The sequence below is a fragment of the Salvia splendens genome, chromosome 1 (assembly GCF_004379255.2).
Source record: "Salvia splendens isolate huo1 chromosome 1, SspV2, whole genome shotgun sequence".
Lineage (NCBI taxonomy): Eukaryota > Viridiplantae > Streptophyta > Magnoliopsida > Lamiales > Lamiaceae > Salvia > Salvia splendens.
The window spans coordinates 3937803-3961077 of NC_056032.1; the positions used below are offsets into that span (position 1 = coordinate 3937803).

At 38.8% G+C, this 23275-nt stretch overlaps 4 protein-coding genes across 4 annotated transcripts; 3 read left to right on the forward strand and 1 right to left on the reverse strand.

Moving 5' to 3' along the window:
* Positions 1 to 8227: 8227 nt before the first annotated feature.
* On the forward strand, positions 8228 to 13050 carry LOC121803371 (plasma membrane ATPase 1-like). Its single transcript, XM_042203047.1, has 21 exons — positions 8228 to 8405; positions 8487 to 8574; positions 8644 to 8763; positions 8844 to 8942; positions 9027 to 9164; positions 9246 to 9380; positions 9456 to 9635; positions 9716 to 9922; positions 9999 to 10118; positions 10206 to 10325; positions 10403 to 10525; positions 10602 to 10851; positions 10928 to 11092; positions 11167 to 11405; positions 11511 to 11543; positions 11630 to 11711; positions 11792 to 11952; positions 12061 to 12273; positions 12383 to 12565; positions 12634 to 12803; positions 12900 to 13050. Exons 1-21 carry the CDS (start codon positions 8263 to 8265, stop codon positions 12994 to 12996), a joined length of 3066 nt encoding a protein of 1021 aa, XP_042058981.1. The 5' UTR covers positions 8228 to 8262; the 3' UTR covers positions 12997 to 13050.
* Positions 13051 to 13434: 384 nt separating this feature from the next.
* Positions 13435 to 14236, forward strand: LOC121808973. The gene is made up of 3 exons (XM_042209530.1): positions 13435 to 13617; positions 13685 to 13745; positions 13834 to 14236. Exons 1-3 carry the CDS (start codon positions 13472 to 13474, stop codon positions 14122 to 14124), a joined length of 498 nt encoding a protein of 165 aa, XP_042065464.1. The 5' UTR covers positions 13435 to 13471; the 3' UTR covers positions 14125 to 14236.
* Positions 14178 to 18851, reverse strand: LOC121808967. Its single transcript, XM_042209522.1, has 6 exons — positions 18686 to 18851; positions 16295 to 16751; positions 15651 to 15958; positions 15517 to 15573; positions 14792 to 15150; positions 14178 to 14689 (listed from the first exon to the last, which is right to left on the reverse strand). The coding sequence occupies exons 2-6, from the start codon at positions 16654 to 16656 to the stop codon at positions 14423 to 14425; spliced, it is 1353 nt and encodes a 450-aa protein (XP_042065456.1). The 5' UTR covers positions 16657 to 16751; positions 18686 to 18851; the 3' UTR covers positions 14178 to 14422.
* Positions 18852 to 19400: 549 nt separating this feature from the next.
* Positions 19401 to 23223, forward strand: LOC121808978 (palmitoyl-protein thioesterase 1-like). Its single transcript, XM_042209532.1, has 12 exons — positions 19401 to 19772; positions 20460 to 20544; positions 20865 to 20916; positions 21007 to 21027; positions 21103 to 21156; positions 21273 to 21323; positions 21687 to 21749; positions 21935 to 22010; positions 22227 to 22286; positions 22488 to 22603; positions 22677 to 22769; positions 22850 to 23223. The coding sequence occupies exons 1-12, from the start codon at positions 19667 to 19669 to the stop codon at positions 23084 to 23086; spliced, it is 1014 nt and encodes a 337-aa protein (XP_042065466.1). The 5' UTR covers positions 19401 to 19666; the 3' UTR covers positions 23087 to 23223.
* The last annotated feature ends 52 nt before the right edge of the window (positions 23224 to 23275 follow it).

The following is a 23275-nucleotide window of genomic DNA, read 5'->3' on the forward strand; positions in this document are numbered from 1 at the left end:
ATCTCTTCCTCATTAGAAATTGCATTATTTCCCACTTGAATCGTATGAATCCGGGATTTAGTTCTTCTTTGTCGTGCCCAACCCTGAAAAAACTTGGTATTACGTTCCCCCTCGACAACCCACCGGACTGATGCTTTTTGACGCCAATAGTCTTCTTCCATTCTGAGCCAGAGGAGGTATTCAGCGGTCTTCTTGTTAAAGCACTCTCTGTTCTGTGGAGATGCCACCCTCTCAAAGTCGGTTTGCGCGTTAGCAGCATCCAACTCCGCCTTTTTGAGCTATACGACTTCTCCTTACTCTCAACTTCTTTTCTCATTTCAGTTGAGATTCCAACACTTTCCCTCAATTCGATCGAGGATAAGGGACATACATTGAGCTTATTCCTTAGCCTTGAGAAGAATTGGTATCCAAGCGGCTTTGTGAAGATATCCGAAATTTGATCACCGGTAGGGACATGTTGCTTTGCTGCAACCTTGTCTCGAACAAAATGAGTGTCTAATTCGACATGCTTTGTACGAGCATGTAGGACAGGATTGCTAGCCAAGGCTATCGTACTTAGATTATCCACCCAAATAACTGGAATCAACTTCGGCGTAAGATTCAGTTCACCGAGAAGGATTGCATCCAGCTCACTTCAGAGGCGGCATGAGCTAGGCTATATTCAGCCTCGGTGCTCGAGCGAGATACTACAGATTGCTTTTTGGAGCACCATGAAATGAGATTGGCTCCATAATAGGTACAATATCCAGAAACTGACCTTCTGTCATCGGGGGTCAGATGCCCAATCCGAATATGAGAATGCCGAGATGTTGCTCCCTGTCTTCATAGTGTGTATCCCATAGTCTAGGGACCCAGCTAAGTATCTCACAATTCTTTTTATAGCCTTCCAGTGTGTATCAAGTGGGCAAGCCATAAACTGACTAACTTTGTTCACACAGAATGAGATCTTCCTTGGATAACTTCAAGTTAGAAACCATAGGGGTAGGACAACACTTTGCTTCTTGCATACCGAGCTTGGCAAGGAGTTCTTTGATGTAGGTCTTTTGATTCAGATGGATTCCTTGAGCTGTATTAGTAATCTCAATCCCAAGGAAATGTTTCACTTCCCCTAAATCCTTTAGAGAGAAGTGCTCACTGAGAAGTTTAATAACTTGCCTGACACCAACAAAAGAACTTCCTGTAATAAGCATATCGTCAACGTAGATAAGAAGATAGATGGTTTCAGATTTTCTGATTCTGTAAAAAAGAGAGGTATCAGCCCGAGACTAAGAGAACCCCAATGATAATAGCACAGCCCAAACAGTGGAGAACTAGGCTCGGGAAGCTTGTTTCAAGCCATATATGGCTTTATTTAATTTGCAAACCAAGTGTGGAGATCCTTGCTCAAAATCCGGGGGTTGTCGCATATAGATCTCTTCCTGCAAATCTCCATGTAAAAAAGCATTATTCACATCCAAATGAGTAACACACCAGTTAGAGGAAACATCAATGCTCAAAATAAGTCTGATAGTGCTCGGTTTAACCACAGGACTGAATGTGGCGGTGAAATCAAAACCTGCTTATTGTGAAAATCCTTAAGTAACCAATCGTGCTTTATGTCTTGCTATCATGCCATCAACATCCTTTTTTATTTTGAAAATCTAAGTGCATCCCACAAGATTTTTGTCGGGGGGTAATGTGGTTAAAATCCAAGTCCTATTTTTTAGAAGAGCTAAGAATTCTTCCTCCATAGCCTTCTTCCTCACAGGCACCAAGAGAGTAGCAGTGTGAGATTTAGGGACGACAAGGGAGATTTCCAAGGTGGAAGAGGTGGTGTGAAGGTAGATTTTTGGCCTGAAAGTACCTGCTTTTGATCTTGTTATCATACTGTGAGTGGGAAGAGCCGGAGAAGAATGATGAGAAGGTAGAGCAGTATGTGAAGGAGAATTAGCTGGAGTATGAGTTGGGAGATTGGGATCATCAGAATGTGAACCAGGATCAGGAGAGGTAATAGGTGGAACGTTATCATGGATAAGAGTGTGAGTGGATTGAATATGTGGAGATGAAGAGAAATGAGGTGATGATATAGGAAGACCAGTAGGTTGTACACATGGAGGGACAAATGTTGTAGTGGGTGTATTGATGAAAGTAGAAGTACGTATGTTATTATTGAGAGAAGATGGGACAGTAGGAGAGGGTTTTTTGTGAGGAAATGATGACTCATCAAATATAATATCTCTAGTGATGATGGTCTTACCATTTGAGATGAGGGCTTTATAGCCTTTGTGATGAGGGATATATCCAAGAAATGTGACAGCATCTGATCGGAATTGAAGTTTGTTTTTATTATAAGGTCTGACATGGGGGTAGTAAAGAAATCCAAACACCCTAAGCTGGTGATAATCCGGCTTTGATTTGAAGAGCTTTTCAAAAGGTGATGAGTGAAGTATAGTTTTGGTGGGAATTCTATTGATGATAAAGCAGGTTGTGGTGAAGGCATCATCCCAGAATGATGAGGGTAGAGAGGACTGTGCAAGAAGGGCCAAACCCATTTCGACAATATGTCGATGTTTGCGCTCAGCCATGCCGTTTTGCTGTGGAGTATATGGGCAAGAAACCTTATGTTGAATGCCATGGTCCTGCAAAAAACTGGTAAGACCTTGAAATTCTCCACCCCAATCACTTTGCAAAGCTTTAATGGAGCAATTCAATTGATTCTCGGCCAATGTTTTGAAATGTTTGAAAGCAATGAAGACATCTCCCTTAGATTTCAACAGATAAAGCCAAGTATACTTACTATATTGGTCAACAAAAGTAACATAATAAGAGAATCCATTTCTAGACAAAAGAGGGGCAGGACCCCAAACATCACTTTGTATGAGCTGAAGTGGAGCTGTGTATTGAGTGTAAGAAGAAGAATATGGTAACTTGTGACTTTTTGCAATGCAACAAGGATGACACAATAAACTTGATTTTGCAGCATTGAATGGAATATTACAAGAATGTAATGCTTTTTCAACTGCTCCAAAATTACAGTGGCCAAGTCTTTTGTGCCACAGATCTAAATTCAACTTAACATTGGAAGAAGAGAAGGCTGAAGGAGCAGATGGTCCTAAGATGGCAGTACATGCAGCTGGGAAAGAAATGCATTTGCTTTGTAGAGAGCTATGAGCATGAGAGGACTTTTTGGGCCTGTGAAGGAGAAAATGGTATAGACCTTCTCTAAGATTGCCCTTGAGGAGTATAGCTTTGGTGGTTTGATCCTTCACAAGACAAAGATTTGGATGAAATTCAAAAAAGACATTATTATCTTTAGTGAATTGAGCAACACTAAGGAGATTTTTAGTGATGTGAGGAACATGGAGTAAGTTTTTCATGACAATAGTTCTAGAGTTTGGATTTGTAGAGGATAGAAAAATAGATTGACCAATATGAGATATGTTAATACCTTGACCATTACCAAGTTGAAGGGAGGTACCTCCATTGTATTCAACGCTGGTGTTTAGATTGGAGAGATCATTGGAGATGTGGTTTGTGGCTCCCAAATCCGGATACCAAGAGGTGGTGCAGCTCCCATCATAGTTATATTCAGTGGGTTGATTGCTCACGATGTGATGAGTTGGAGCAGCTCTATGATGCACAATGTTGGTAGAAGGTCCAGGATAGAAATTAGGCTGCTGGTGTTGGTGTTGAGACGGTCTTTGTTGTCCAGAAGAAGGTGAGAATCCTTGCTCAAACCTGTGCCAACAACGATCAGCTCCGTGTCCTGGCTTTTGGCAGAGTTGGCACACAAGTCTAGCTCCTGGGAACCTGCCTCCTCGACCTCCTCTTCCTCTAGAACTTCTTCCACCAAAACTTCCATGACCATATTACTGATATCCTTTATTTGACGGAGATTGGCTTTCGGATCGGTGTCCAGCGGCCTGAATTACATTGGCAACCGGCTGAGTTCCATCAGTACTTATGTTGGATGCTTTGGAGGATTCCAACCTAGACTCAAAACTCAGCAACAAAGTAGTTACATCTTGAAGACACCATACATCTCCTTTTGAGGTGATAGTCACCATGACTGGATCGTATTAAGATCCAAGTCCAGCCAGAATATGAAGAATGTGGTCTTCATTCGAGACCCTGCATCCGGCTGATCCCAACAAATCACAACAAGTTTTGATCTTGTTGAGATAATTTGTCATTGACAGATTCTCCTTTTTTAGAGTTTGCAATTGCAGCTTATACTGCATTATCTTAGCCTTTGATTGGCTAGAGTAGTTGGTCTCCAACGCTTGCCATATTTTATGGCTTGAATCGAGTCCTACGACCATCACCATGGTGCTCTCCGAGAGGGAAGATTGTAGCCACGCGGAGAGGAGTTGATCTTGTCGATGCCAGGCGGCGTATGCCGGATTTGCCCGCATTTCTTCTGTTTCTTCGTCGAGTAGATAGCGTGGAGGAATGTGATCTCCCGCAACAAGGTATTCCTCCAAACCATAACCACGAACTGTAGCAAGAACTTGCTGTTTCCACATAAGAAAATTTGCATCTGAAAGTTTTACAAACACAGAATGATTTTGGGGAAGAAAGGGAATGAGAAAGGATTGAGCAGAGGACTGTTTTTGGGTGGTTTCACCCATGTAACTATCAGCCATTTTTTTTAAAATTAAAAGTAGAAGAGGAGTAGAGGTAGCAGATTCCAAATATGGCTCTGATACCATATTAGAAGTTGTCTGCTAAGCTTGAGTGCGAGAAATAAGCTAAGCAAGCCATATTCAAAATGAAGGTATAAAAGAGATAGGATTGTGTTGCTGCTGTGTCTGATGTCCCTTTCATTAACGAGGCAATGCCTATTTATACATGTACTAGATAAACTACTTAACTGAAAGAGAAGTGGATGGTACCCATTTACACACGTTCTCGTGATCCTATTTTACACATGATATAAAATTACTCTGACTAGGAATGAGGACACGTTCAGGACTTGCGTGCAGTTTATCCTTACAAGTAGTTGCTTGAGATTCTTCAACTATGGCTTTACATGCTGGTTTTGAGCTATACGACTTCTCCTTACTCTCAACTTCTTTTCTCATTTCAGTTGAGATTCCAACATGTATTAGGCTTATCTTATTTTAAAGTTAGCCACGTTTTTATTTTATGTTTATTATTCAAAAGAATACATCGTAATCTTTTATATCCCCATAATATTACTCTATTAATTTTTACTATTTTCATTATTTGCAATTTAAATATACTCGCTCCTTCTAAAAAAGTTGAACATATATTTCTATTTTCGTCAATTCCACTAAGTTTGTCGTTTTTCATTTTTGCCATTTTGAATACCAAGCATTCTACTAACTCATCATCACTCACTTTCTATAACATTTCTTAAAACATGTGCCGGATCAAAACGCGATAAGCTTTGCGAGATGTAATGAGTATTATATTTTGTAATATTGACGTTGAAACACAATTAAGATTTAGTTGTAATGTCAAATGTTCAATGATGAAATTGATGACACACAAGATACTAATTTAATGTCTCCTCAGTTGTCCCTCAGTTTTTCTTCTGGAATATTGGTTGTTTAGAACTCTCATTACCACCTTGATGATTAGATTTTTGGTATAATAATAAAAATACTAATCCAGACAAATAAAGATCCCATCACTTTTGAATTTGTCGTCCGATCCTCAATTTCTATCTCTCACATAATATGATAGGTGTAAATTACAAAGAAAGTTAAAATTGAGTCCTATTTTTTTGTTAAGAAAACGAGTCCTTAATTATTGCTTTAAGGTTTGAATTTTTAAAAATAAATTTGATCAATTTTGCCAATAAGGTGAACACATGAATAATAAATTGCAAATGCTTCTCTCTTTTTTTGGATAATTATGGTGACAATGGTGGTTGGCTTTCTAAAAAAGCATCCATTATATTACGACTACGTCATTGTCCATATATTGATATTCAAAAATATATTGTAGTAGGGCCCCAATAAAAAAAAGATTATACTATTAAACTGGCTAATATTAAACACTAGTTGGATCTACAATGTGACTTAAAAAGAATAATTAACCAAAAGGGTTTTTGCAAATACTTCCACGAATTAAGGATAAATTACCTTCCCGGAAGTAGTGTTAATCAATTAAAAATCTACCCTCGCCATTTAATCACCTTCCACGAATGTACCGTAACTCCGGCGACCGGCGCTGCCCCACCCCAACCGAAACCAGTCGATTCCCCCTCACCACCGGTGATCCGTCAGGCTACGACTATTTCCATCTTTATATATATATGAATTATACCGGTGTCACTGACATTCGTTTTAAAAAAGGTTTGAGTGTTTTTAATTTATAAGTGAGCAATGCAAATCTAAATATAAGTACTAAATTTTTATTGGATTGAGACATTTTTTATGGTTTGATCAATAGACTAAGGCATTTTATTATGGATACTTCAAAATGATTAATAATGAGATATTTAATCGATGGACGGAGGACATAAATTTTAAGGAATCTTTACTGTTAACTAATTAATGAAGGTTTGAATAACCATTAGAGTTTGAAAACATCCAAGTAATCTGAAAACAAGAGTTTGACCTAAGATTCTTGGATTTCAATTGGTTAGTTAAACTAAAAGGTCATATATAAATAAAATAAATCCTCCTAATAATACATCCTATCATACTATATATATGAACTATAAAATAAATCGTCCTAATAATACATATTATAGCATACTATATGTGTATTATACATTCTAACACTTTTTTTTATGTAACGTTTCCAATTTGACCAATAAAAAACTGACAATATTTTCACAAAGCCCATCTTGATGGGCTAAGCCCGACAGCCGAAAGTTGAAATTCTGCATTACACTGTTCGGCCCATATTCCTGAGATGGGCCTTTGGGTGTATCCGTGAATGCCTTTGTTAGGCTGCTATTTCAAATGGGCTGTGAATCTTGGAGGGGTTGGACTTTTTTATGATCGATTGGACAATCAGCCTAATTTTTTCTCGATCGGTTGGACCACTGGCCCAAATTTTCAGCCCAGTTATACTGCTGGGTCAGTCATTTTTTTCGGTTTCAGCCCAGATATACTGCTGGAGGGGTTGGACTTTTTTATGATCGATTGGACAATCAGCCTAATTTTTTTTCGATCGGTTGGACCACTGGCCCAAATTTTCAGCCCAGTTATACTGCTGGGTCAGACATTTTTTTCGGTTTCAGCCCAGATATACTGCTAGGTCAGTTAAATATGACCGACAGTCGGCGACCCGCTCTGATACCATGATAGAAATCCATGGGTTCCATCTTAAAACCAATTGGTGATAAGAGGAGAGGCCCACGAGACTTATATAGTGGATTAAGCTCTTTGTGTACACCGATGTGAGATATTATTATATTCATTTTTATGTTTCAATTGCCAACAGGATTCTGAAACGAGACACTTATTGAAGACAAAGATTCATCTTCAGATCTGTGCAAGGGAATTTAAAATCTGATTTGGGCTAACAAAGCTAAACCAAAAACAAGAGGAAGAAGATAATAGAAAATGAAGCCTTATTAGGCCGGTTTATCGTTTTGTGTAGAACTTGATAATTTTCCACCAAGATCTAATTGCTCTAGTGGCAGAGTGTTTAATTCATAAGGCCAAACGTAAAGTTTGAGTTCATAATGATAAGTACTCCATAAAATAAAATTGACGTATGTACAGAAAAAAATGAAATGATGGATCAAGTCGATGCACCTGAAGAAATATTACGATTATAGTTTGTACTTGATAATTACTCCTAATCATTGTTAATCCGCAGATGCTTCTTCCTGTACGGCCTTGGCCTTGTCCTTGTCCTTGTCCTTGTCCTTGTCCTTGTCCTTCACCGTACATTCTTGAATATATCTTGGAGTATTTGATGAAGAAACCACACCATACATATTAATACTCCTATATTTAATTTTAAAATTGATGATATAAGTAAAAACAATATCTCTACTTTCTTTTCTTATTTTATTCCCTTTTCATTTAACTCATTCGATATTATTTTCTTAAATTCGGTGCTCAAAATGTGTTCATTCAAGGATATTCAAGTGGTGAAAATCTTGCTTGTTAATGATCAAATCTAATTACTTTCTTTTCCCAAATAATAAAATAAAATAAAAACAAAAAAAGGGCAGTCGCTTAATCCCATGTTATTCAGAATCATATATTATTATTTTCTTGAAGCTTAAAACTTGTTGCAAATGAGTGTCCTTGATGGCAGGCCGGCTGTTCCAAGAAAACTTGGCTCCACATGGCAAATCCACAGTTTTTTTCATTTTTCTTGTTTCATGTCGTGATTGGTTGGTTTGTCTGCAACTGCATATACTTATTCCTTTACCTCCAATATATATACATGCGTATTGATATTGCTAGGAACACTCTGTCCATATTGAGGTACCTCGTTTCTTCTTTGATGCATTTGGAATCATTTTCCTTTTATATATCTATCAGTGTAATGTGAAATTGTGAATGCAGATATTATTACAGCAAATCATCTTGGTGGTTGGTGATAATGGACAAGTCCATAGCACTCGGTCCGGTCATTCGTGAAGAAGTTAATCTGGTAATTTCTTGTAATATTCTTGCAGATGAGGTTTTTGGCATATGGCTTGAACTTGAGTGATTAATGCAGGAGACTATACCCGTCGAAGAGGTTTTCAAATGTCTCGAATGCACGCCACAAGGTTTGGACACGAGCCAAGTTCAGGAAAGATTGGGTATATTTGGATACAACAAACTCCAAGAGAAAAATGTTAGCAACACCACTTCACACTGCCATGTTTGTTTCTCATCTAATTAGTATTGCTTCTAATCCTTTTCTCATGTTTATAGGAAAGCAAGATTCTCAAGTTTCTGGGGTTTATGTGGAATCCTTTATCTTGGGTGATGGAAGCAGCAGCAATAATGGCCATTGCTCTTGCACATGGAGGGGTACTATTGTTTGTTTCCTCTTTCAATATTTCATTTCTTGAGTTTCATAAAGCATTGTTCACTTGAGTCAATGTGTTCCTGCAGAATAAGCCATCTGATTACCCTGACTTCATTGGCATCATCGTGTTGCTCATCATCAACTCGACCATCAGTTTCATCGAGGAGAACAATGCTGGGAACGCTGCAGCTGCCCTCATGGCTAGATTGGCTCCTAAAGCCAAGGTTTGAATTGTTGGTGATGACAAAATATTACTGCCATCATCTTGAATGCATTGTGCATCCAATCTGATTAATCATGTCCAGGTTCTACGAGATGGAAAGTGGAGCGAAGAAGAAGCGGCCATTCTGGTCCCTGGTGATATAATCAGCATCAAACTCGGAGACATCATTCCGGCTGATGCACGTCTTTTGGAAGGAGATCCTCTGAAAATTGACCAGGTGCTTTAAAAATCTTATCATTCCTGTTTGCTAAAGGCAATCCTAGCTCTTATTGACTGTTTTTGGACCTTGCAGTCTGCTCTAACTGGGGAGTCTCTCCCGGTGACTAAGAATCCCGGTGATGGGGTATACTCGGGCTCAACATGTAAGCAAGGTGAAATTGAGGGTGTCGTCATTGCAACTGGAGTGCACACTTTCTTTGGCAAAGCTGCTCATCTTGTCGAGAACACCAACCACGTGGGGCATTTCCAGAAGGTGAGTCTGCGTTGCTGATGAAGATGTCTCGGGTTTGGCCTTTTGGAGTATTTTGAATGTTGGTTTCCTCCAATGGACAGGTTTTGACCTCAATAGGGAACTTCTGCATATGCTCGATTGCAGTCGGGATGCTGATTGAGATCATTGTGATATATGGCCTCCAGAAGAGGCCGTATCGTCCTGGTATAGATAATCTCCTCGTGTTGCTCATTGGAGGGATTCCGATTGCAATGCCAACTGTTCTGTCTGTCACCATGGCTATTGGATCGCATCGCCTATCTCAGCAGGTATGAGGTTCACAACCTGAACATAAGGTCTTAGGATGCAAAATATTGAATAATCTGTCTCGATTCTATGACTCAGGCCGCTATAACGAAGAGGATGACTGCAATCGAGGAGATGGCTGGGATGGACGTCCTCTGCAGTGACAAAACAGGAACCTTGACTCTGAACAAGCTCACTGTGGACAAGAACATGATTGAGGTACTTGTCATGAAAATGAAATGAAACAAGTAACTCTTTTCTCTGTTGCTTTCGGTTTAACTTCTTATCCACGTTGTTTCCTGGTAGTTGTTTGCCAACGGAGTTGATAGGGACGGGGTGGTCCTGATGGCGGCGAGAGCATCGAGACTGGAGAATCAAGATGCAATCGACACTGCAATCGTCTCAATGCTGGGAGATCCAAAGGAGGTATGACCTTTTCATACTTGTTGATGACAGATAGATAGATAGATTCATGCTGAAAACTCACTCGGTTTTGTTTTAAGGCACGAGCTGGGATAACGGAGGTGCATTTCCTGCCATTCAATCCAACAGACAAGAGAACTGCTCTTACATACACTGATAAAGCAGGGAAAATGCACAGGGTTAGCAAGGGTGCACCGGAGCAGGTACGTCTCACTCTCATCAACTGCTATACCTTTTGGATATACGAGACGCTGAAATTCTTGAAACGAATTTCTATAGATTCTCAACCTAGCACACAATAGATCAGAGATTGATCGAAGGGTGCATGCCATCATCGACAAGTTTGCAGAGCGTGGACTCCGCTCCCTTGGAGTTGCTCGGCAGGAAGTGCCTGCTGGCACCAAAGACAGTCCCGGAGGCCCTTGGGAGTTCGTTGGCCTTCTCCCGCTCTTTGACCCTCCTCGCCACGACAGTGCTGAGACGATTAGGAGAGCTCTCGATCTTGGTGTCAGTGTCAAGATGATAACAGGTGGGAAACATGCTTCAAGAAAGATCAGTTTGGGCATGATCAAGAACATAACTAGAAAATTGGCTAACTTTTGCAGGTGATCAATTGGCCATTGCTAAGGAGACAGGAAGAAGGCTTGGGATGGGCACAAATATGTATCCTTCGTCGTCTCTGCTCGGTGGTTCCAAGGATGAGGCGAATGCTTCTCTACCTGTGGACGAGCTTATAGAGAAGGCCGATGGCTTTGCTGGCGTCTTCCCAGGTATGCATCCGTGTCATCATCAATGGGACCCGCCTTTTTTATCAGCTGTAACTCCAGTTCATCGCCACCTGCAGAGCACAAATACGAGATTGTGAAGAAGTTGCAAGCTAGGAAACACATCTGTGGGATGACTGGTGACGGCGTGAATGATGCCCCCGCCCTCAAAGTAGCTGACATAGGGATTGCTGTGGCAGATTCGACAGATGCAGCACGTAGTGCTTCTGATATAGTTCTGACTGAGCCCGGTCTGAGCGTGATCATCAGCGCTGTGCTGACTAGCCGTGCCATTTTCCAAAGAATGAAAAACTACACGGTGAAGACAACACCTTAACAACAATCATAATTCTTCCTTTTAGTTATCAAGAGAAATTTGGCATTAACATAGTAAGAGATTAATAGTTTCCTTCTCTTTTCTTAGATTTATGCGGTCTCCATCACAATTCGTATAGTGGTAAGTTTCAGTTCTCAACATATGATCTCTATCATACTACTAAGCAAGAAAATTGGGCCTTATCTTTCTTGAAATGATACTTGCAGCTGGGATTTATGCTGCTCACCGTGTTCTGGGAATTCGACTTCCCTCCATTCATGGTGCTCGTCATTGCCATCCTCAACGACGGTAAGTCATTCATGATTTAGGAAGCATAGACAGCTCTTTTTTTTTGCTTCTTTTTTTCTGAGAGAAAGATCGATGTTCAGGTACTATTATGACAATATCGAAAGACAGAGTGAAACCTTCTCCATTTCCGGACAGTTGGAAGCTAAGTGAGATATTCGCAACTGGGGTAGTCCTTGGAGGTTACTTGGCTCTAATGACTGTGATATTTTTCTGGGCTGCATACGAAACAGATTTCTTCCCGGTAAAGCCATCTCTCCATACACCATTCTCAAACAGCCTCTCTAATCATTGATGCCTATTTCTAAAGAACTTTGCTCTTTCTTCCTACATTCTCTATATATGTATGTAGAATCATTTCAACGTACGAAGCTTCAACATCCACCACCACAACATGTCGGATCACACACAAGCGGATCCACTCAACGAGATGATGTCATCTGCAGTTTATCTTCAAGTCAGCACGATCAGCCAGGCCTTGATCTTTGTGACCCGCTCGAGGGGATTTTCTTTCTTCGAACGCCCTGGTCTCCTTCTTGTCACTGCTTTCCTCATTGCACAGCTGGTAATTAGTCAGAGCATTCAGTTCCTGTCTAATCTGCTTCATCTCTTTACAAGTTTCCAAACCAAGAAAATCACCATTTTTTTGTTCTGATTGAATCTTCTTTAACTAGATTGCAACTGTAATAGCTGCCACTGCAACAATAAAGTTTGCTGGGATCAGAAGCATAGGGTGGGGGTGGACGGGGGTGATCTGGCTGTTTAATACGGTGACGTACATGCTTCTTGATCCCATCAAATTCGCAGTTAGATATGCTCTGAGTGGAAGAGCCTGGGGCCTTGTGTTGGAGAAAAGGGTAAGTTGTTGCCATAATAGATGAATTTTGAGTAGAAACGTGATCTGAATGAAGTGTTCGATCCACAGACTGCGTTCTCCATGAAGAAGGATTTTGGAAGGGAGGCGCGTGAGGCTGCATGGGCGGCTGAGCAACGGACACTGCACGGGCTTCAGCCAACTTCGCTGTTCGAAAAGAGCAGCTTTGCGGAACTTAATCTCATGGCAGAAGAAGCTAAACGACGTGCAGAGATCGCAAGGTTAGCTTTTAGGTTTTGGTTGGTAATGATAGTTATTTGGTTTGAATATTTATTTGTTTTGGGTCTAAGAGTGTTTGTATGGTGTTAATTTTGCAGATTGGTAGAGATTCATACCCTCAAAGGAAAGGTCGAGTCTTTTGCCAAGCTAAGAGGATTGGACATTGATGCCATGAATCAACACTACACTGTTTAAACATTTCTCCACCTCTCTCTGTTTCTCTTTTCTATGTATCACACGATTATGTAGCTGCTGAAATTACAATCAAAGAACATATTTACCTTTTTTGTTGAGATGAAGTTTCAAATAGTTGAAGAAGACTACATTGTTGTTTCAAGAATTGTTTGACAATCAAATGAAGAAGGTTGCTTTATTGTATGAGTGCATCGACAAACTCGAATCAAGCAAGAATGTGGAATTTATACTTGAAAAATACCATAATTAAAATGTAAAAGAGGATCATCAGCATCTGCAAGCTTCAAGTGCAGCTTTTGTCAGAACAAGACCAAACTAGAGAGGCAAAGCCAGGAATCTCTAGTTTTCAGAATCATTTCTGGATTCCTTGCTTCTACTTATCACCTCTACTACTAACAAGCAATTCCAAATCCATCTCTCTCTATATATATACTACATATATAGGGTTGGGATAGCCTCATTGAGTCTAGTGAATATGGGATTGGCCATGAGTTTGATGGGGAAAGGTTTACCTACAGCACAGATGGTGAATATGGTGATGGGAACACTTGAAAGACAATTCATGGATAAAGAGATCAAAACTTTTGAGGACTTTCACATTGCAATGCTTAATATCTTCAGGTAATATACTCACCATCTGTTAATGGCTTTCCTCTCTGATCTTAATAGCCTGGTTTTATGTTTCCAGCACCTTCAACTCTGCATTGCCTGGTAAACACTATGATGTTCCTTCTCCAGAGGAAGTCCAGGTCTCTCTCTCTCTCTCTCTCTCTCTCTCTCTCTCTCTAGTCCTAGTTGGTTGGTTGGGTCGGTGCTAACTCAAACAGGTAAACACAGGAATGTTATGGTGAATGGAAGGTCGCCCCAAACGAGGCAGCGAAGAAGGAAGTGTTGGTGAAATTCATGAAGGAGAAGGTGAATCTAAGCAGGCTGGATGAATCCAGCCTTATCACAGGAATAGTAACACCTCCAGCAGCCATGGCAGCCAAGAGAGCAGGCGAGAGTGTACCTCAGCTAAAGCTCATCAAGTCCATACCCGATGTCATTTTTGTGCCCTCCGCCACTGTCTTGGCCCTCATCTCCGTCAAGCTGTCCAGAAAGATGTTCCGTGACAACGCCACTGCATAAAATTCCACAACCAGAATTTCCTACATACTGTAATATATGATGAACACCTGAACTTGTATTTCGATGAACCAAACACACAAGTAATATGCAATTTCCATGTTTTCTACTGCCATCAACATCTCATGTATACAAATCTAAGGAAAAGAATAAACACAGAATCAACACTTATCTCCAAAAAAAAACTGTGGTCCTATTTGCATGATGAGTTCATTAATGGCAACAGGAACCATTCCCAGCAGTAATATTCATCTTCTTACCTCCTCCTCAACAATACACGAGTGAGACGAACCTAAGGACCCTAACCCGTGGATCTTCTGCCCCGACGATAGGTAGCAGTTCTTTTCCTCCCCCTCTTTCTCTTGCTTCTAGCGCCGGTAATTTTTGCAATAGAACGGACTTTTGCTGGTGGCTGATCATCTGCAGTGCCAGGTTCTGCTATAACGGGAGGTGTGGTGTTAACCGTCTCATCCTTAAGCACCATTGGCATTTCCTGAATCTTCACTTCCTCAAAACTGTCCATCTCTTCCTTAACCCTCTGATTATCTATAAGTACTTCATCTTCCATCTGAATGCATATTTCACACCATTAACAACTGAACACGAGATGGATGCAAAGAATAGAGGGGGGAGACATGACATAGAAAATGAAGCTATGTACTGTACTCACAGGTTTGTATGCTTTGAAGCAAGAAGGATCGATGTTTCCACTAGTCACAGGAACATCTACATAACTTGATGCTCCAGTTTGAGAAACTACTGCAGCAGTACTCTGAGATGCCATATGCATTTCTTCTACTCCATTTTCACTATCTGGAGGCGGCAAGTCCAATTTCTCGGCAAAAGAAATTCTATCAGCATTTTCTGTTGTTATCCTGTCATATTTGCTCCTCAGCTTGCCCACCTCTGAGTGTAGAAAGTCAATCTTCAAAAGTATTTGTCCGATGGAATTATCATCATCTCCAAGATCAAGGGGTAGTAGTTCATCATCATCCAATATCTGGAGATCAGTTGTGATTTTCCGGCTAGCTTTTCCAGCCGAAGGGGGAAAGAAAAGAAAAGAAAACCGCTATCAATTTCAAGTCAGAATATGAATGATATTATCCAATCATAACCTAAGAATGGGTAAGCAAAGTCATGTTATCCATTCATAACCTATGAAAAGAAAAAACAGAAAATAACTCGTATGGCTGGAAGCCTAGAATAAGATTAACTAAACAATATCAAAGTCCAATAGGCAATGAGAAGGGGAACAACAGATAGATTCACCAACAACTATAAAGGCATCATTGGGAGAGAGACCTACAACAGCATAAGCAATTAAGCAAGCTGCGTGTGCATAGTGATGATGCTAATATAATGCAAAAACTGTATAGCAAAAATATCATTTCTCACCTGGATTCTTCAACTCGTTGTTCATGAAGGCACCCTCGGTTAAGTACTTTTTATTTTCTGCAAAAATATCAAGTTCTTAACTGGCAAGAAGCAACAAACGAAATAGTTTGATAGCAATGGATGAATATTTCTACCATAACATGAGAATAGGTTATGTTGGGACATATATGCTGCTACATCTGTTGTTGCTTCAGTCCTCCTCCTTTTCTTTCTCCTAAAGACGTCTAATTTAGCATTTTCCCGTGAAAATGGAAGAGATTTGGTGCCATCTACCATTGTGGAGCTATCTAGTTCAGTCTGCCTTTTCAAATCGTATACTTCTAGTTCTCTGTCATATAGGTGTGCTCGTGACTGCAGCTTCTTAATTTGCAATTCAACCCATTTGCAACGCCACATAAGAGGATGAATAAAAGACCTCCAGTGAGTTGTCAGCTTTTTCCGCCTATATATCAGAAGCGGCATAAGATGATAATGTGAGCGACCACATTATAAGAATTGGTACAATTTGTAAAGATTGAAGAGTTGAATATGCTGTTTCCTTAATTTTCATTTTACTATACTTCAATCAAGGGTAACAATGACTCGACCTGTCGACCACCACAAGCCCCCCATCCAACCACTTTTTCGAGTCCACAGCTAATAATTAATGGCATTATAATACGTTAAAGATCTCAATGAAACATAGGACTGTACTTTAAGGGTGGATGCTCCAATCTTCATCATGGGCCAAAAGATGAGGACACCAAGAAAAACTTAGTGCACTGAAAAGAATAAGTACCTCAGTCTAAACCTTTCACCGAATCCATCAGAATCCAGCGCTGATGCAGCAGCATCACCACGAAAATCTGACGAAGCTTCAGAATCACCAAAGGCATCATCACTTTCTACACCAGAATTGCAGTCCTCAAAAGAACTCGAGGTCTCCGTTTTGTCATCGATATCTTCTGCAACAAACTCATTGCCCAAAGATTTTGTACATTCAGTGATGTTAACCTCAGGATCACTATCCTTTTGAACTTCATTAGTCTTCACGGCCGAGTTTGGCTCCATTTTATTGTCATATTTCGTTGTGTACTTCATAAGCTCATCTTCCATTTCTTTAGCCAACATCCCGTCTGACTTATAGGCTGAGGCCTCCATTTTAGCTTTCTAGTCTCTCTTGAGCGTCTCTCGCATGGCATCAACAACTAGAATTCTTAATGAGTTGGGGGATTGAAAAAGCACACATATAGCATCTGCAGGAAAATGAAAACAATATTCAATGACGAGTTAGGTTGAACAGGACCTGCAGCCAAGTCTCTAATGGAAATAACAAGTAGCAGAAATATACAGTGCAGTGAAGTTCCACTGTACAAGATGATGCCATACATTTGCTAGTAAACCAATTGATATCAGAAAATTGATCAAATCAAGCAGTGAAACTACTTTTAGCAATAAAGCTTGATATGTTACACATACTTCCAAAAGCTAAACAATGACTTATAAATGATTCCTAGACATCAGAAATCCAGCTTAAACATGTTTTAGTAATTTAGTATGCAGACTGACAGACAACCCTCATATACCGACAAACCAAGTTCAGATCTACAAATGAAAAGGTATGATATACAAACTCACTCAAGTATCACAAGAGGTGATACCTTTTTTTCATCATAAAACAATGCACATGTTCCAATCAAGACATGGACAACATTCAAAGCTCACTCCAACAGTAACCCCAAAGAACAAAAGTTTCGTCGGAAAATTCAACCAATATAAACCAAATTGTTCAACCAGATTCAGTTACTAAGAGGACGTAATCTTTGTAACGTTATATGTCTTGTCCAATATAATTGGTTTATAGTAATTTATTAATGGTAATAAATTATATAATTATTCTGATTACCTGAAAAAAATCCCCAGCTCACAAACCTACCGCCTCTAATACAACTAGGATAGCAACATACAAAAGGATATTATCTTCAGTAATAAATTCGAGCATTTATAAGCAGTAACTAGAATTTGTCGCATTTGCACAGCACATCTTCTAATCCACATACCAAAAGCATAAGAGGATGCGACAAAGACTGTTGACCGCATTTCACTTATTTTGATCCTAACAGATAATAGGGAAATGAAACTAAGTTTTGTCATATCACTTGGGTTAACTCGAGCGATCAGATCCGGACGAGCAAAGTTAACGCAAATTACATTAAATTTTTGAAAAGGAAGATTGGTCAAGTTATTATGAAATTATATGGTATAAATACTAAAATTCGTTATTTATTTATATGGCATAAGGTTAGTTAGATTATCACTATAAAAGTATCAAAATTTTACGTTAAAATTACCAGCCAACGGTAATAAATTCACCTATTAGTCTGCACATCTAAATCTATTGTGTTATGGAAAAAAGGATGCAATGACATCCATACCTGACCTCTTAATTTGCCACTTAATTAACTTATACGATCTGATAATTGAGCATTTAGTATGGACAATTATGTTGCTTAACTAGACATCTTTCTTATAGTTGGTGCTCGATTAATTATGTGCTCAATCATGTACATATGTATGTGTTTGGGTGTGTATTTTGACTCTTATTCTGTATACTTGGATTGGATTAGTGAAACATTGTAATTACTCCATATGATGAAAACTAGTATTACATTAATTTCAAAATTTATGTTTGTTTATGTAGGAATGTTTTCTGACTCGTGCATTTTGTATAGCTGGATATGCGAAACTTTGTCACTGAATATTGCAGATGCTAACATCTGCTTTGAAAACTTAGCCTTATTTCCCTATAATCTGTAAGGAGTAAAAAATTTATTTATCACTTGGCTATTTGTGAGTCTGTGCTTAATAGAATTACGCTTGAAATTTCAGAAATACAAAAAACATTAGGATCAAACTAACCAGCCATTCAATTTCTAAAAAAAATACCCACAAAAAGACATAATAAAGCACTGAAAAATAAACCCCCACCAAAAGAAAAAGGAAAAAAATCAATCTTGAATTTTCGACTAAAAAACTCCTACAAATTCCCATATCAATTAATCAGACGAATCACACATAGAGCGAATCTCATTAGAGTAAACAGCAGGAAATGGAAAGGGTTAATCAAATTGGGTCTCTGACAGCAAGTAAATGCCCTTGAAAATTACGTGAGGCGATCGAGAAACAATACCTTGTCCGAAATCCTAGCGTTGTCATCAACAGTTCATGCTATAACGGTTTGGGTGTTGAAGAAAAATGTGTGAAGGTTTTGGTAGTGATGATTTTTGAGAGCAGAATCTCTGAGCTTTGGTGATGAGCGACGTGATAAATGATTTTATTTTTTTTGGTGATGTCTGAGTTGTCAACCTATGCCATGTGTTTTATTCTCTTTTCTTTTATTTTGAATTTACAGCTTTTTGTAAATGAAATCTACTTTTGTTTTCCTGTATAAATATGTTCATGGCTTGGAAATTGGAGCAATTAAATGATTAATCATGAATTTTAACGTGATTTTCTTTAATTTTTTGCTCATATGACAATGTTAATATTGTAATACTATATTTCATTGACTGTGTAGTACGACCATGCTATTTTTGATACAGTATTAGTTGGCCTTGTGCAAAAGATTAAAAATGGAGTATTGTTTTTGATTTGTAACAATGGTATTAAATGTAAATCTGCGCGTGATTACTTCCTAAATAAATGGCTCTGCAGATTGTTTGCCTCTTCTTTTGGTTGACCAAAAACTTAAATGATATAGTACTTATCTTTTATAAATTGATTTTAAGAAAATGCCCAAAAAAATATTGCGTTCTACAAACCATGGTATTTTATGGTGATAATTAATTATCTAATAAAAATTGTAAAAAAAAGTGGAAATCGAATTTTCCTTTTCACAAAACAGCAAGAGCGCTCAAAAAAATCAAATCTTTTCTTCAACAATAAAAAATCTTGATTAGCAGAAGACTTCTCTTAGAAGGGAATTCATCAGATCATTATAAACAAGAAAAGGGGCTAATATAAACAAAGCTCCCAGATCTCCCACGTTTCTTAGTGTTATATCGTGCTCCATATAAAAAGGAGAGCCAAGCCAACAAGCCCCAAACTGCAACAAACTAACTGAACCGTCCCAGCATTTCTGGAGCTAGAGGCCATTTGATTTTAACAACTTATGGCCTCTAACAAGAATTTATTGGTGATGTTTACTGTGCTTTTTATAACTCAACTGTTGTTTCTTCCAAGAAGTGCTCTTTCCATCCCGTTTGTCGTTTTTCATGGTAATTTCTCGACTGTTCTGATGGATTTGCTTCTGCTTTTCATATCTCTTGCTTTTTGGTTTGCTGTGGGTAGTGGTTTCATCAATGAGAGTAGTACAGATTAGCATAGTTTATGAGTTTCTGCCCCTTTAGTTTAACTACTTTTGGGAGAGTTGAACACCGATTTCATGTTTTTCAGTTGCTACTTTTCAGTTGTTTTCGGATTAGGAGTTTGACTTCTATCTAAAAAGGATAAAGGGTGTTGATGGGGGCGTTTTCTTGGAAGCATTTGTAGAAAACTCAGTATTAGGATAGTTTGAAGCTCGGCGAAATTCTCAAAATTGGAGTATTTAGAATTCTTGTCGCATATTAGGGAGAGTTTTTTTATACGTAATTACAAAAGAGGGAAACACATGTCTTTGAAATAGCGTGCCGCGTGTCTCTTAAAGACGCGTCTTTCATACGCCTGTTTCCCTCTTTTGTAATAAAAAAAAACTCTCCCTAATATGCGACAAGAATTCTAATTACTCCCATTTTGAGAATTTCACCTTTGAAGCTTAGTGTTAGCTTCTTGAGTGTGTTTTTTTGTATGAGGACGTTGCTTTCTCTTTCTGAAAATGACATGTTTTTGGTCCTTGTAATGTGAAACCGAATCATTTACTTTCTGCATTTTCAATAGGTGACTTGTTGCTTGCTATAATGTTGCAGGAATATCTGATAATTGCAATAACAAAGGGATTTCACAGTTCACCTCTCTTCTGAGCGATTGGTCTGGTGCACAAGGACATTGCTTGTATGATGTTATTGCTGTTTCGATTATATAATCATACGTTACTCACTTCTTCCACGCTTGAAGCATTGTGCATTTTAAGATCTAGCCTTATTTCAACATGTTAATATGATTCCACCAAATTCGAATCTGTTATGATAGCTAGGAGGTTTAGACTTTTCTGACATAATCTTCCTCCGATTTACTCTCTTTTAAGGAAGAATTAGTAATCAATGTTCGTTGTCACTATTGCCAGAACACAGTTGCTAGTTGAGGACTGAGAAGTTTAGAACATGTTGTGGAATTATTTGTTTCTTGTTCTTTTCTTCTTGCCTTTGTTCTAGTGAAATTGGAAATGGTGGTATGGATTCCTGGACCATGCCCTTCTTTGAACAGGTATTACTATTTCTTCAAGAAATGACCAAATAATCGTCCATTATATGAACAGAAGACACAAAATTAATATATTCTGATTTTGTGTTGTAGACTGCCTTAGCCTGTGAGAAGGTATCTTAACTTTACCCAAGGATTTACTCTATTGACAAGGGATTCTTTCTCAGAGAGAATGCGCTCAACTTACAGGTGAACAGCATGAGTGAGCTCAGTGGAGGCTACAACATTGTCGGGCTCTCACAGGTCAACATTGCAAATTCTGAGTTTTATCTTCTTCATCAGTTGCAAAACCTTCTTGTTGTTTAGTGTCATCTTTGAACGGTTTCCATCCTCATCACATCTCGATCTTATGTTTTCAGGGTAATTTGGTCGGGAGAGGTGTCATTGAGCTCTGTGACGGAGGACCCCCTGTAAGTGTATCACTGTATAAATAATTTTAAAACATTGTTTCATCTACATATATTTAAGGATTTACATATTTTTAATCCTTCTTTCGCCCTTTTAGTACCAATATGTGACTAAACTTATACAAATAAATGAGACATGATGGCTGGTAAAGAGCTTGCAAGTATATGTATCTGGGATCCTTTGAGATATACTAACCAGGCTTCAAATATTGCTGTTGTGTTTGCTTCTATGCTCTTTCTCAACTGGGATACTTGTTTGCAGTTCTGTTGTCAAAGACAACAAAAGTGTTCTTGTGTGAGATCTAACTATATTCTGCAAGCTGCAATTTTTATAGAAATTCATCATATTTGTCGCCTTCGCAACAGGTCAGAAATTTTGTATCTCTTGGAGGTCCACATGCCGGAATATCTTCTATTCCCCTCTGTAAAGTAAGTTTTCCTTTTATATACATCATGCTATTCAATGTCTTGTAAAGCAAGTTTTCATTGGGAAGGTCTAGAACAACTACAGATGGTTAGAGATAGGCTAATTCTCGATTTCACATACCAATTGTTTCTTGTGGCCTGAAAATTGTTTATGATAGCATCCGAATGTATTGTGCCTGATTTTGCAGTCAGCTTGGTTTTGCATTCTAGTGGACTCTTTGATAAAGGCGGCAATTTACAGCAACTATGTTCAGGTTCGGAATTGTCCACGTATTGTTTAATTCTAAAAATTAGCAGATTCTGCAGGCACATTCACACAAATAAAGGAAACTATGTTCTGCTTTTTGAACAACTTTAATTGTATGTATGTTCATTCCAATTATAAACTTGTTCGTTGTGATTATTCAGTAAACTGATTAACCTCTAACCATGTTTCTTTTTCATTTTCTTGGCTCAACTGTTAGACTCGTCAAATTATAGCTTTACGTGTTTTGCTGGAACATCTAGCGCCTGCTAACTATATCAAAATTCCAACAGTGAGTGATATGATCTTCTTTTGAAACTACGGTTTTACTGTTACTCTTCTTTTATCTCTATACACCTCCACTCCGCTTTTCTATCTCATTTCCCTCTCATATTGGATGCTTTCTTTCACAATCAGTTAGTGTATAATTTGAAGTTTGTGCCATTCATAGTCGGATTTATTTGATTGGATCAGACTCACTTCTTTCTCGTGATTAGGACTTGATGCGTATGAAAACGGATGCAAATTCCTCCCTGTGCTAAACAACGAGTTTCACAAGAACTCCACATACAAGAAGCGGTTTTCTAGCTTAGAGAACTTGGTGCTAATCAAGGTGAATCAGAACATGGTGCTTAGATTTTTCCTGTAGTGTGGCTCAAGATTTTGTTTCTTCACTTTTGTTTCAGTTTGAAAACGACGAGGTTTTAGTGCCGAAAGACACCGCTTGGTTTGGGTATTTCCCTGATGGCTCCTGGGACCCCATTTTGCCTGCACAAGAGGTATTATGCTTTATGTCAAATATTTCATCTTTTACATCGATCCCATATTGATTGTTACGCTTATTTAAAATTGTGTCCAGACAACCCTCTACACCGAAGATTGGATTGGTTTAAAGACCTTGGATGAAGCTGGGAGAGTGAAGTTTGTGAACGTGTCGGGGTCCCATCTAGAGGTTTCCGATGGAGAAATGAAGGACTACATAGTCCCATACCTGCTCGAAAACACCACAGCACAACCAAGACTGTCTAAATCATCCCATCCCTCAGCACGGTCTCCTCATGAGGGAAAGATTCGCAAGCTGTATGCTTCTGATTGAAGAGACTTGTTTGTAGACGTATTTCAGATCAGTCTAGAGCCTCTGTACCACAATGATACCAGATTTTAGTTGTATCTAACATGAACTAGATATTGTATCCATTTCTCTGTCCTAAATAAAAATCTGCTTTGAGTTCAGATTCTCAAATTCTTGTCCAGAGTTGTTCTACATCGTCGTGTAGTCATATAA